We start from the raw sequence: 14,021 nt of genomic DNA, 5'->3' as shown, positions 1-14,021 counted from the left end.
GCACGCGCCTGTAATCCCAGGTACTTGGGAGGCTGAGGTAGGAGAATCACTTGAACCCAGGAGGCGGAGGTTGCAGTGAGCCAAGATCGCGCCACTGCACTCCAGCCTGGACTACCGAGCAAGACTCCGTCTCAAAAAAAAAAAAAAGAACTTGATCTGGTAAACCCAGAAGGCATAACGAGAACTAAGAATAAGAGAATACCTCACTGAGGAGGTGCCATATTATGAAAATTGAAGAATGAATAGGAGTTACCCAAGGAGAGGCTGGTAGGACAAACACTCTGGGCCTGGGAAATCGCAAGTGCAAAGCTACAGGAGTACCAGATAGAATCAGACAGACCGATCCCTGAATACACTTTCTAATTCCAGTCCGTTAATTTTATTAAATCTTATAGCTTCAAGTAAATTAGAAAATGCACTGGTTTCTTCAAAAATGGCAATTTTGCTGTGAATAGAAAAAAGTTTAGCAATTCTGCTGTGAATAAAGTTAGCTTTTAATAAGTCAAGCAATATCAACGTACACCAGCAATTTTACCTCCTTTTTTTTTTTTTTTTTTTTTGGTGTTTTCCTTTGTGTGATTCCAAGGCATATTTGGGATCTCAAGTTGATTTACTGATGGCCAGTTCTGAGTCCAGATACCAGTCAGCCTTGTAAACAATCACTATTCCTCCCAGGTGTTTACTATTACACACAGAATCTAGCTTCCCAGGTAAGTGAAGCCATGTCAATAGTTAGCCTGATATAAAATTATATTATTCCATCTTTAGTTAAGCACCCTTCATTATCCATAATCACATATATTTCCCATATTTTGTCATTGTTAATTATTTAAATCATGCAGCTCCTCTGGGGTATAAACCTTCACATATTTTTAGATGTGACTTTACTATTTTGATTTTAACAGAATTATTCCTTACAAGGAATGCATGACAACGACTCCATCTGTAATAGGTATGAAGATGAGGGGGAAGGGCGGAACTGAGGAAAAGCATGTATGTATGCATTTTAAAAATTGTGTGTGTTTTAAAAATATATTTTTTTAAAGTATATATTTTAAGTGTGATTCCCATTTTCAGGAATCTTTAGCTATTCACTTTAAACTATTGTAAACACTGTTTGAATAATTAAGTCTAGTTTTATTCTTTCTCATTTGGTATCTATTAATTCAGATATGATCATGATACTCTTCTGGTAGAACCTTTCAACATCTCCCTTTAACAATTCTTACCCAAGTTTCTATATACCTTAGACTAAAGCACATGAGACCAGATAGTTAAGAGAAGGCAGTTATGTGTGTGTTCCATGTTGAGTAGATAATATTCTGATAGCTTTTTCTCCTACTAATTGAGAATCTGATTGGATAAGTAACACCACACTTTCTTTTCCAAATTAGAGTCCAAACAATACCCACCTCAAAAGGTTGTGAGAAATAAATAAGCACATTCATATTGCATATGTAGCCCATAAGTGGTCGGCACCAAATATCTCTTCTAGGTGTTTTTTGTTTGTTTTTTTTTTTTTTTTTTTTTTTTGAGCTAGAGTCTCACTCTGTCACCCAGGCTGGGGCACAGTGGCACAATCTCGGCTCACTGCAACCTCTGCCTTCCGGGCTCAAGCAATTCTCCTGCCTCAGCCTCCCAAGTAGCTGGGAGTATAGGCAGCTGCCACCACGCCCGGCTAAGTTTTTGTGTTGCGATTACAGGCATGAACCACCGCACCCAGCCTAAAATGTGTTTTCACCTGGTTTCGAACCAGGGACCTTTCACGTGTGAGATTAGCGTGATAACCACCATACTACAGAAACTCATTCCATGGTTTTTTTAAAGGTTTCCTCTCCTCTCTTTTGAGCCTCAAATATTCATTCTGAAGTTTCTTCAGTATGGGGCAAAGCTGGATTATTTCTCAGTACAGGAAAAGTAAAGAGATTTGCTGAATCTGGGGTAGGAAAAGTTAGTGGAAGAATCTCCCATTTCTTTTATAATTGTTTTCTATCACCTTCCATGTGCAATGATTGAGGCATTTAAAACTCTTACAGGAGTATATCAAACTAATAAAGATTTTTAGAATGTCTGTACATTTTCTTATTTCTCTAAAAAGAAAGCCCCCCCCCCCCCACCCCCCGGCCTTTAAATTCCCTGATGAAAGTAATTACAGGCTCATGCCTGTAATCCTGGCACTTTGGGAGGCCAAGGCAGGCAGATCACCTGAGGTCAGGAGTTCGAGACCAGCCTGACCAACATGGTGAAACCCTGACTCTACTAAAATTACAAAATTAGCCGGGAGTGGTGGCACACACCTGTAATCCCAGCTACTCGGGAGGCTGAAGCAGGAGAGTCGCTTGAATCTGGGAGGTGGAGGTTGCAGTGAGCCGAGATCAGGCCATTGCACTCCAGCCTGGGCAAGAAGAGCAAAACTTCATCTCAAAAAAAGAAAAGAAAAAGAAAGTCAAAGAGCAATACCAGCTATGCACTTATGCATGCTAAAGTCAGTCTCACAGATACTATCATAGACCTTACTTATTGATATTTATATTCATGTTAATATATGTCATAGACATGGAAATACACTGCCCAGATCCTCCTTCAAGGAAGGGCTTGCAGCCTAACTGCAGAGAGCACAGTTAGCAGATAGACACCAGCTGTTAGCTTCCTCAGTGTTTGCCTCAGCTGCAGAGCTCCTCCCCACTCAAGGCTGCATCCTTCCCCACGGCAGTCCTCATTCAGTGACCCACAAAGGAGTTAAAAAGGGTGGTCTAGAGCCCCTTTGACCCAATGTGGGGGCAACTTGACAGGCATACTGGCTCCAGAGCTCTCCACTGGGTTGGTTGAGCATTTGTCTGGCCTGTATCATAGTTTGACATTTTCCTTTGCCCAATCCTATTTCCTTCACCCCTTCACAGATATTGAGCCCTAATAAACATTTTGCATCCCAAACTCCATCTCAGCATCTGTTTATCGAGAACTCATATGTCACTACATTATAATTTCTCGTTCTGCATCTCTTGCATTTCTTTTTCAATTGGGCTTCTGCATGCAAAGACTGGGAGCAGCAAACAAATCTATGTGTATTGAATTACAAACTATGTCCTCTTAAATCTTTGTGAAATACATAAAGTTAATACTATTTTTTGGTGTCTTTTTTAAGTGGCTTGAATTCCGTAGAGAAAAAATAAAGATGTATACATGTAATATTTCAATTAATATATATCCTATCCCCATAGGCATAGAGAGCATAATGGGGCCCTCCATTTTAGAGAGGAGATAAACAAAGATGACCTCTTTATAGGTGTTACTTGATCAGAGACCTACATAGATTGAAAAAAAGTGAGAAAGGTAGTTATCAGGGGAAGAGGGAATTTAAAGTGCAAAGGCCTTAAGACAGAAAATGTGTTTGGCATTTTGTGGGAATAGCCAGAAAGCCTTGAGGCTATGAAGTAAAAGCAGGCCAAGTAATATCAAGAGGGGGTGGGGCGGAGGAAGGAAACTCATAGGGCTTCCTAGGGTAGGTAAATTAATGTGGACAAGCAATCAAAAGCAATAGCAATCCCGATCTAATAAATTTGATAATACAAATTAGCTAGACAGAAAAAGCTATGTTGTATCCTAAGCTACTACAAGAGTGCATTAATACACCTGCTCCAAAGAAATGGGACTAAGGATTTACAAATATGGGATTCAGGAAATTCTGCATCCCATATTCTCCTTCCATCGGAATCAAATTCTAATGCAAATGAGTCACTAGACTTTCATCACCTGGGTGAAGTTACTCTTAAGAGTTAGACCACTTAAGAATCAGGCTGCCCTTTCTTGCTTTTCAAGAATACTTAGAATTGCAAAATTTGCCTTTAAAGAATGGCGAGTATATCCCATTTTTATGGCTGCTTGACAACACTATTAATGTAATAGAATTATTACACTGGAGGCCGGGCGCTGTGGCTCACGCCTGTAATCCCAGCACTTTGGGAGGCCGAGGCGGGCGGATCACCTGAGGTCAGTAGTTCAGAGACCAGCCTGGCCACCATGGTGGAACCCCGTCTCTACTAAAAATACAAAAAAACTAGCCGGTCGTGGTGGTATGTGCCTGTAATCCCAGCTATTCGGGAGGCCGAGACAGGAGAATCGCTTGAACCTGGGAGGTTGACGTTGCAGTGAGCCGAGATCGCGCCGCGCCACTGCACTCCAGCCTGTTGGAGACTCCGTCTCAAAAAAAACAAAACAAACAAACAAAAAACACTGGAATTAGTAAATAGATTTCAGGGATTTATACGTTTGATTTCACTTATTACCCCTGCTGAATAAGCTTCTCCGGAGTATCCTACAACTTGTGGGTCTTCATTGCCTTCCAGTGGGTTAATTTAGAAACATTGTAGAGTTGCTCCAGCCCAACCGCTAAAGAAGCGCTTTACAATGTTATCTAGCGAAGCAAACATGAAGTGAAACAAACATGACTGTGTCCAGCTTTCTCTAAGACAGTGTAGAATGGCTCTGAAAAGAGCCTTTGTTTTCCAGTTTTCACAACCTCACTCCTTATTTGGCCTTATGGTGGCTCTCAGTCTTCTTAGGCAGCAGCACGGCCTGAATATTGGGCAAGACACCACCCTGCGCGATGGTGACTTTGCCCAGCAGCTTGTTGAGCTCCTCGTCGTTGCGGATAGCCAGTTGGAGGTGACGCGGGATGATACGGGTCTTCTTGTTGTCGCGGGCCGCATTGCCAGCCAGCTCCAGGATCTCAGCGGTCAGGTACTCCAGCACCGCAGCCAGGTACACCGGCGCGCCGGCTCCAACCCGCTCGGCATAATTACCCTTGCGTAGTAGGCGATGCACTCGGCCCACGGGGAACTGAAGTCCCGCCCGAGAAGAGCGGGTCTTGGCCTTGGCGCGAGCTTTACCGCCTTGCTTGCCACGTCCAGACATACTGGTCACAACTTACTGAGAGTAGCCAACGAGAAAAGGCAGCGCCTTTTATAAACACTATTGGGCGCGAAAAAGAAGATATGTCATTGGTTAGGGTTGTAGCTTAATTTTAACCAATGGAAGTACGTCTTTTGGATTTGCAGCTTGGGTTGATTGGGTATAACTAACCTCTGACGTCACCCTAATAACCACCAATCAGATACAGGACTTTAACTCTTCACCTTATTTGCATGAGAGGTCCTATATAAAAACGACTCCTGGTACTTTGCTCCCATTACTTCCCGTTTTTTCGATCTGCTGCTCGCCTCGGACTCGTAGTTCGCCTTCGACATGCCGGAGCCAGCGAAGTCCGCTCCAGCGCCCAAGAAGGGCTCGAAGAAAGCCGTGACTAAGGCGCAGAAGAAGGACGGCAAGAAGCGCAAGCGCAGCCGCAAGGAGAGCTACTCCGTATACGTGTACAAGGTGCTGAAGCAGGTCCACCCGGACACCGGCATCTCCTCTAAGGCCATGGGAATCATGAACTCCTTCGTCAACGACATCTTCGAACGCATCGCGGGTGAGGCTTCCCGCCTGGCGCATTACAACAAGCGCTCGACCATCACCTCCAGGGAGATCCAGACGGCCGTGCGCCTGCTGCTGCCCGGGGAGTTGGCCAAGCACGCCGTGTCCGAGGGCACCAAGGCCGTCACCAAGTACACCAGCGCTAAGTAAACTTGCCAAGTAAGCGTCTTAAAGCCCAACCCCAAAGGCTCTTTTAAGAGCCACTTAAATTGTCGAAATTAGAGCTGTAAACACGTGTTCCTAATCCAGGCTTAAATTCGGTCGATCTTTTTAAAGGGATTATTATGATCTTATTACACTGAGTAATGCGTGCAGTGCTTGTAATCGAGTCTGGCTAAGGAGAAGCCACATGCACTTTGTTAGTACTGAGTGAGGAATATGGCGCCTAAAAAATTAGGGATGTGCAGGAAACTTGTGTTAACAGAAAGTGCTTCCTGGCTCTTGGCGCGAAAATGGATACTTCCGTTGTGTCGAGTGCTGTAACTTCCTGTTAGAACTTGTTGAAAGCCTATTGTGTCACGTGTACTTTCCACCATGTAAAGGAGTTCTAACGTGAGTTTATATATTAGTAAATTTGGTTCCCGATGCCGTTCCAGTACGTATGGCTTTCGCTCGAGCAGTTACCTTATTTAACCCCTTCTAGGCTGTACCCAGCTCTGCCTTGCTTTGCTTCCCCTCACCTCCCGATTCCATCTCTGCAGCCCACGGGACATCGGGAAGATGCCAGACCACCAGGCAGGATAGTCTGCAAGCATAAGGGGAGGAGCACAGCTTTTCTTATGAGTGAAGAAACGGAACATGAGATCATCACGGAGATTTTTGGAATAGTTTACTAGTTTTTAAGGCATGTTCAGCGTCAATTGGTCCAATCAGTAATTTTTCCTTTTGACAAGAAAGCTTGTAGGAAAGGAAGATGAAAAGCAAGTAGATTCAGAGGGGAGACAACAGACTGAGACTAGAGACAGTCCGCCCCGAAGCAAGAAGTTGGAGTAGAGGAGAAGGGAACTTCCCCAGCAGCACAGGGTTTGAGCTAAGTGTTAGGTGGTGGGTTAGAGTTAGGTGGTGGGTTTTATTGTGTGATTAGAGGCTAGAATGACTATGCCAGTGATGAGCAGTGTGAAACTTCTGGAAGAACCAAGTGAAAGAAAGGGTCCACGAATTTTAAGCTAGGTTGTTACCTGGCTAAATTTGTGATTTAGAAATGTAGGCCAGTTTCACAGGGGAATTTTTTATGTGTGTGTGTGTGTGTGTGTGTGTGTGTGTGTGTATATATTTAACATATTTGGCCACGCATTGTTCTAGTCTTTGGGGATATTGCCCGCCCTTAGGCATTTGGAGATTAGCAGGGTCATATTGGAAAACTTCATACATGCAAAGCATATGTTCACTGTTGATCCAAGTCTTATTTATCCTACCAGTAATTTTGGGGTTACATTAATATTCTAAGAAATGTATCAACAAATAATTATATTTATTGTTTACCTATATAGGAGGCACTGATCTATATCTATACCTATATAGGAGGGCAGATCACTTGAAGTCAGGAATTCAAAACCAGCATGGCTAACATAGTGAAACCCCGTCTCTACTAACAGTACAAAAATTAGGGGGGGCATGGTGGCATGTGCCCGTAGTCCCAGCTACTCGGGAGGCTGAGGCAGAATTGCTGGAAGCCAGGAGGCAAAGGTTGCAGTGAGCCTAGATCACCTCACTGCACTCCAGCCTGGGCAACAGAGCAAAACTCCGTTGCAAATAAAATTTAAAAATAAACTAAAATACACTATGCCAATGAATTCTACCTTCAGGAATACCTGACTACTCTTTATAGACTAAAATTTTTACTCTGGAGCTATCTGCTGTTATTACCTTTAGACTTACAAACCATTTTTGCAAATGGACATAGCATCTTGATTTTATACAATTTACTTTCAGTCCTTTTTGCTCTTTTTACAAAATTCTGGAAGTGCATTTGTGTTTTAATAGAAATACTGGGTGGAAGTGGCCATAACTTTCTCCTTTCACCCTCACCCCTTTTCTCCCTTCAAAATGATCTCATTTTCTCTTGATAGCACAGATTCCCGCCCCCCCCCGAGACAGTCTCACTCTGTTGCCCAGGCTGGAGTGCAATGGCGAGATCTTGGCTCACTGCAACCTCTGCCTCCCAGGTTCAAGCGATTATCTTGCCTCAGTTTCCCAAGTGACTGGTATTACAAGTGCCTGCCACCATGCCCAGCTAATTTTTGTATTTTTAGTAGAGATGGGGTTTCAACATGTTGGCCAGGATGGTCTCGAACTCCCGACCTCAGGCGATCCACCTGCCTCGGCCTCCTAAAGTGCTAGGATTACAGGTGTGAGCCACCACGCCCGGCTGATAGCACAGAATTTAACAGCTTGAAGGAATCAAAAAGTTCAGATCACTGTTATTTTACAAATAGCTAAATGGATGCAAAGCTTAATTTGCTCAGATCATTAGACTCAGAACAAGATTCCATTATGCTCTTGTTTGTTTCCATTATACCATATATCTCTCTGTCATCTATTTTCTCATTAGCCACGTGTATTAATTTGACTTAATTTGGAGCAAAAATAGGGCTCTTTTAACTTATTTATTTGTATATTTCATAATCTCTTTTAAATTGCTAAAAAGTTGAATGTGCTAAATTGTCTCCTGTCTCATAATTTTTTTTTTTTTTTTTTTTTTTTTTTTTTTTTTTTAAAGAGTAGTTCAGTGCTTTGCAATAATTGCTGTGTGATTCTGGACCACAGCAATTCAATCTAGCAATTGTTACAGCCTGCTGAAGAACGCTTGCACAGAATAATTGCCTGCTTCAGATTCTCCCATCCTTTGGGAAACTGAGAGTAGCTCTGGGATTGAAAAGTGGAGGTTTATTTAACTGTGGTTAGGGACTTGGCAATCATATGTTTGGTCTCTGTTGTTCTAGTATCTTTAAGTCTAGAAGTTGGAAGTAAAGAGGTCAGTGGACCTAAGAAAATGGCATGGCTTTCTACCTTAGATGAGCTGGAAAAACTTAGTAATTCTTCAAGTGCTTAATACAAAGGAGCAAATCTCACAACTCTATGCCTATGAAGTGTAATATATCATGTCACTACTTTCTTGATATTACCTGAGGTATAAGTACAGTTGGGAGAAGACCTTATCTCTATCTTCAGGAATATAAGTGAAGGAAAGGAATTTTTTTTTCTTTTTTTTGAGACAGAGTCTTACTCTGTCACCAAGGCTGGAGTGCAGTGGCACTGTGTCGGCTCACCGCAACCTCTGTCTCTTGTGTTCAAGCAATTATCCTGCCTCAGCCTCCTGAGTAGCTGGGATTACAGGTGCCCACCACCATGCCTGGCTAGTTTTTATATTTTTAGTAGAGATGGGATTTCACCATGTTGGCCAGGCTGGTCTTGAACTCCTGACTTCAGGTGATCCACCTGCCTTGGCCTCCCAAAGTGCTGGCGTGAACCGGGCCGGTGAGCCACCGCACCGGGCCTGGGAAATTTGTTCATTTGCTTTCTCCTACTTTCTCATTCTTTCTTGAACTAGGATTTTTTTGTCTTTATTATATGTGTCTGAAAGCCAGTTTGTTACTCTTAAGACACTACTCAAATAGAAATATAATGTGGCCACGCGCGATGGCTCATGCCTGTAATCCCAGCACTTTGGGAGGCCTAGATGGGTGGATCACAAGGTCAGGAGTTTGAGACCAGCCTAGCCAGTATGGTGAAACCCCGTCTCTGCTAAAAATACAAAAATTAGTTGGGCATGGTTTCACATGCCTGTAGTCCCAGCTGCTTGGGAGGCTGAGGCAGGAGAATGGCTTGAACCCAGGAGGCTGAGGTTGCAGTGAGCCAAAATTGTGCCACTGCACTCAAACCTGGACGACAGAGCGAGACTCTGTCTCAAAAAAAAAAAAAAAAAAAAAAGGAGGGGGTGGGAATGTAATACAAGTCATACATGTACTTCTTATCTTTCCAGTAACCATTTTTAAAAGTTAAAAAAAAAATTGTCTGGGCGCAGTGGCTCAAGCCTGTAATCCCGGCACTTTGGGAGGCCGAGGCGGGTGGATCACCTGAGGTCAGGAGTTCAAGACCAGCCTGGCCAACATGGTGAAACCCTGTCTCTACTTAAAATACAAAAAATTAGCCTGGCGTGGTAGTTACGCACCTGTAATCCCAGCTACTTGGGAGTCGGAGGCAGGAGAATCGCTTGAACCCGGGAGGCAGAGGTTGCAGTGAGCCAAGATCGCACCATTGCACTCCAGCCTGGGGGACGAGAGCGAGAGTTCGTCTCCAAAAAAAAAAAAAAACAAATTAAAAAAGTTAATTTTAATAGTGTATCCTATTTGACAGAATATATCAAAAATACAGTTTCAGCATATAGTCAATACAGAATGTATTAAATATCTTGCATTCTTTTTTCATTTCAAATCTTCAAAATCTGGTGTGTATTTTACACTTTTACGGTATATCAAAATAAATTTTCATGGGGAATTCTTGATCTGTAATTAGAATAAGATGATTCTGATTCATGCCCCTAAGGTGTTCCAAGTATACTTGAATGTTATCTAATTGAATCCAGCACCAGTTTTTAAATGTAAACTAATTAAGATATAATTAAACACTTACTCCCTCAGTCACACGCCACATTGTAAGTGCTCAAACTCCATGCATGGCTAGTGCTATACCATAAGACACTCAATGAGCAGAACTTGACCTAAAACCCACTAGGGCACTATGCAATGGATTACAATTCCTTCTTGCATCACCACCTACTACGGTTTTTCCTAAGGGAGTGTTTAATCCATTGGGCTCGGAACATGAAAAATGACAGGGAAGGACGTGTTACATTGCTGCAGATTTAACAATAACATAACTATATAGACACAAAATAAAAATGACTTTCTCAGGCCCACAAACTGACACATGAAAATAATTCATTCCAATTGGGATAAGTGACAGGCAGGTTTTGTATCTGTCCTGACACATTTCCCCAAATTCTTCATTATAGGACTAGCACCACTACTACTCTCTGTGATGGTTTATCTATCTACTAAGAGAGTGTGATTAAGAATATTACAGGTTTGAGTGAGTGTATGTTCGGGGCAATTTGAATCTATGCTCCTGGAATAATAAAAATTAAAAACAAGTTTGGGTCATAAAATCTAACATTTGTGAATTGGTTATTTGATTTGGCCTCTTTTGCCATTTTAAAATAAGAGTAATAAAATCTATCTCACAAGAATATGAGATACGAGATAATCCATGTAAAGCACTTAACACAATTTTCAAAAAACTTTCAGTGTATCTTAGGCATTACTTTCCTCTTTCACCCTTTCTTTTGTCCCTTTTGTAATACTTTGAAAATTTTAGGTATTGTTAATCATTGCTTATTTAGAAAGTAAGATCAATCTTTTATCAGGTCTTCCCTTAGCTCGCTCTTAATGCTACTCTTACAGCGATTTCAGAAAAGCCTTACTATCCAGTTCAAGCCAAATCAGGAGATAAGCAGCCTAAATGGTTTTTTTTTTTTTTTTTCCCCAGATTGATGCCTGCAGCTCCTGGGGAAAGTGGAAGTCAGATAACCCCTTTATGAAAAGGCAGCATTCAAAAACTATAAAAAATCCAACATTATTAAAATTTTGCACATCCAAAGATATCACGAACAGTTAAAAACAAACCCACAAGGTGACAGAATATATTTGTCATATACTGACAAAAAGTTAAAACTCAAATATATAAAGAATATTTACAAATCAAATCTCATAAAATAAAAACTGTAGAGAATCTGAATAGACCATTCCCAGGAAAGTGGGAAAATCTCCAAATAGCCAAAAATCTCATTTAGAAAAACTCCGATTTGACATTAGGAAATGCTGATAAACAATAACTCTCAAGCACTGCTGGTGGAATATGGGAGTATAAATTTAAAATACTACCCTGGAAAGCAAATTGTTCATTTTTATTCATGTTGAATATGCACATACTTTTACCAAATAATTTCACTTCCATGTAACCAGAAAACGCACAGCTGTATACAGTGCTGTTTTGTAATGAGGAAAAAAAATCAACAGAGAAATGAATAAAGTATTTACTGACACATTAGAAAGCCAGATTAATGGTAAAAATAACCTAGAACTGCACATTTCAACACGGATATATTTCAAGAGCAAATGTAAAAATTAATGACGATTAAAATAGATTAGGGGTATGTGCATCTAAAGTTAAAAATAAAACGCGTGGGAACAGTAAGCACCAAATTTAGAATATCAGTTTATCCTAGAATATTAGTTAATTCTAGATAGGAAAAAGGGAGGGCTGTGCTACTGAGAAAGGGACATAAGGATTTTAGATGCACTTGAATAAGTGGTGTGGTCACCAGCGCATTTTGTATACTTGATATATTCCAGTATTTAAAAGGCAAACATATAAAGGAATATTATTACTTAAGACTCTTAAGACTGCCCGACTGTTCTACAGTAGTAAAAGTATGGTCTGTCCCCCTCCCCCCCATGCAGAGCTCTGTGCCCCCCAAGTCCTCTTAAACCAGCCACCACGAAGTTTTCCTGGAGGTTCTAGCATTTAGTGGAGCCCATCAAACTCATATCTCCTGAGACGTATTTGAAGGTCCAGAGGGAAGTTAATTGTCTAGCCCGCCCCTATTTGGACCCCAGACCCCTTGGCTTTCTAAACTAATCCGAGCGGTAAACCGGCTGCAGGCAATTTCCAGGCAGCCGCCAGAAGCTACTGGCCAGCAGAGGCTCTTCTGGCCTTGGAAAAATCTCGGCCCAGGGTCATCTGTAGTCATCAGCCCATTTTCCGCATCGAGTTAATCTTGTAAAATAGGATGGCAGAACTCACTGACAATGGCCCTATTAAGAGACTCAGTTTGCAGTCATTTCAACTCTTTTGTTGAAAGCTTAGGGGCCCTAAAAAGGGCCTTTTTAGAGAATGACTGGGCTTCAGAATGCCGTTTAGCCGCCGAAGCCATAGAGGGTGCGGCCCTGGCGCTTGAGCGCGTAGACCACGTCCATGGCGGTGACCGTCTTGCGCTTGGCGTGCTCCGTGTAGGTCACGGCGTCCCGGATCACGTTCTCCAGGAACACCTTCAGCACCCCGCGGGTCTCCTCGTAGATGAGGCCAGAGATGCGCTTCACACCGCCGCGGCGAGCAAGACGCCGAATGGCTGGCTTGGTGATGCCCTGGATGTTGTCGCGCAGCACCTTGCGGTGGCGCTTGGCACCCCCTTTCCCCAGGCCCTTACCTCCTTTGCCGCGTCCTGACATTATCAAGTGGTCAGAGAACAAAGATCTGCTGCCTGTGATGGCAGCTTTCTTTTATGGGTAACCTCTGCGGACCAGACTGAAAACCGGAAAAGCTTTGGCGGAAAGTCCCTCTGCGTTGGGGGAGGGGACCTAAAAGGGAAACAGGCCTGCTGTGCTCTACTCCCTCTTGTTCTCCTTCAGTCCTTTTTAATCCTCAAGACCTAGGCTGTTTTTCCTTTTTTCATTTAACATGATTCCTGCCTCATAACAAAAATGTTAACATTATAGAAGATACATAAAGCAAAAAGAATATTATCTCTGCATATATGCATGTTTTCCTTTAACATTATTTGTGTGGAACTATGCTATTTTGTGGCATTTTTCTCCTTAATATACCATGGAAATATACTCCATATGCTAAATTTCTAGCAATAGAACAAGATAGACTCGTAGAATTTAAAGATTGTTCAGGCATATTGCTAAGTTCTCTTCTACTTATTTTCATTTCTAGTGTTTGGGGTGGAGAATTATCCCCCCAAATATCGAGCTTGGTAATGGTGGGTGCTTTTGAAAATTGAGGGTTCTCAGAAACAAGTCTAAGAATCAAGGTCCCTTTAACTTTGTCTTGTTTCTCTTCCCCAAATACAGGGAGGGACTTTCTCTGGAATTTCCTGATAGGACCAAGAAAGCTTCTTATCAAAAGAAGCACAATTGCCTTCGGTTACCTCATTGTCTACTGCAGAAAAGAAGACGAGAATGCAACCATACCTAGATGGACTTTTCCACAAGATAAAGCTGGCCTCTTGATCTCATTCAGATTCCAAAGAGAATCATTTACAAGTTAATTTCTGTCTCCTTGGTCCATTCCTTCTCCCTAATAATCATTTACTGTTCCTCAAAGAATTATCTACATTACCCATCTCCTCTTTTGCCTCTGAGAAAGAGTTATATAAGCTTCTGTACCCCACTGGGGGGTTGGGGTAATATTCTGTGGTCCTCAGCCCTGTACCTTAATAAATTTGTATGCCTTTTCTCTTATTAATCTTGTCAGTTGATTTTCAGTGAACTTTCAGAGGCCAAAAGGGAGGTTTTCTCTTGGCCCCTGCACCAGTAGCAGTTCCTGATATGCCTACAACCTTAACTAATGCTGGGTAGAACCATTTTAAATAATCTAACTTTACTAATAAGGACTTGATTTCTTGTATATAGAAATAACTTTTCAAAAAGTTAATCAGTTGGTTAGTCAGCACAATACATTAACTATTTCCCCCACTGATT

General features: G+C 42.0%; 3 protein-coding genes across 3 annotated transcripts; 1 reads left to right on the top strand and 2 right to left on the bottom strand.

Annotated features, from left to right (window-relative positions):
• Window positions 1–2,415: 2,415 nt before the first annotated feature.
• Window positions 2,416–4,914, bottom strand: LOC101134814 (histone H2A type 1-H). The gene has a single exon (XM_004043443.4). The coding sequence runs from the start codon at window positions 4,912–4,914 to the stop codon at window positions 4,528–4,530; it is 387 nt and encodes a 128-aa protein (XP_004043491.1). The 3' UTR covers window positions 2,416–4,527.
• A 43-nt stretch (window positions 4,915–4,957) lies between these two features.
• On the top strand, window positions 4,958–13,781 carry H2BC12 (H2B clustered histone 12). The gene is made up of 2 exons (XM_019029352.3): window positions 4,958–5,634; window positions 13,392–13,781. Exon 1 carries the CDS (start codon window positions 5,245–5,247, stop codon window positions 5,623–5,625), a length of 381 nt encoding a protein of 126 aa, XP_018884897.1. The 5' UTR covers window positions 4,958–5,244; the 3' UTR covers window positions 5,626–5,634; window positions 13,392–13,781.
• H4C9 (H4 clustered histone 9) lies at window positions 9,801–12,872 on the bottom strand. Its single transcript, XM_004043442.4, has one exon. It carries the CDS (start codon window positions 12,762–12,764, stop codon window positions 12,453–12,455), a length of 312 nt encoding a protein of 103 aa, XP_004043490.1. The 5' UTR covers window positions 12,765–12,872; the 3' UTR covers window positions 9,801–12,452.
• Window positions 13,782–14,021: the final 240 nt, after the last annotated feature.

Source organism: Gorilla gorilla, chromosome 5, assembly GCF_029281585.2.
Source record: "Gorilla gorilla gorilla isolate KB3781 chromosome 5, NHGRI_mGorGor1-v2.1_pri, whole genome shotgun sequence".
Taxonomy (NCBI): Eukaryota; Metazoa; Chordata; class Mammalia; order Primates; family Hominidae; genus Gorilla; species Gorilla gorilla.
This window is presented reverse-complemented; position numbering and strand designations above follow the sequence as displayed.

Coding starts and splice junctions, on each gene's coding strand:
- LOC101134814 (XM_004043443.4), bottom strand. CDS start 4,914: ATGTCTGGACGTGGCAAGCAAGGCGGTAAAGCTCGCGCCAAGGCCAAG.
- H2BC12 (XM_019029352.3), top strand. CDS start 5,245: ATGCCGGAGCCAGCGAAGTCCGCTCCAGCGCCCAAGAAGGGCTCGAAG.
- H4C9 (XM_004043442.4), bottom strand. CDS start 12,764: ATGTCAGGACGCGGCAAAGGAGGTAAGGGCCTGGGGAAAGGGGGTGCC.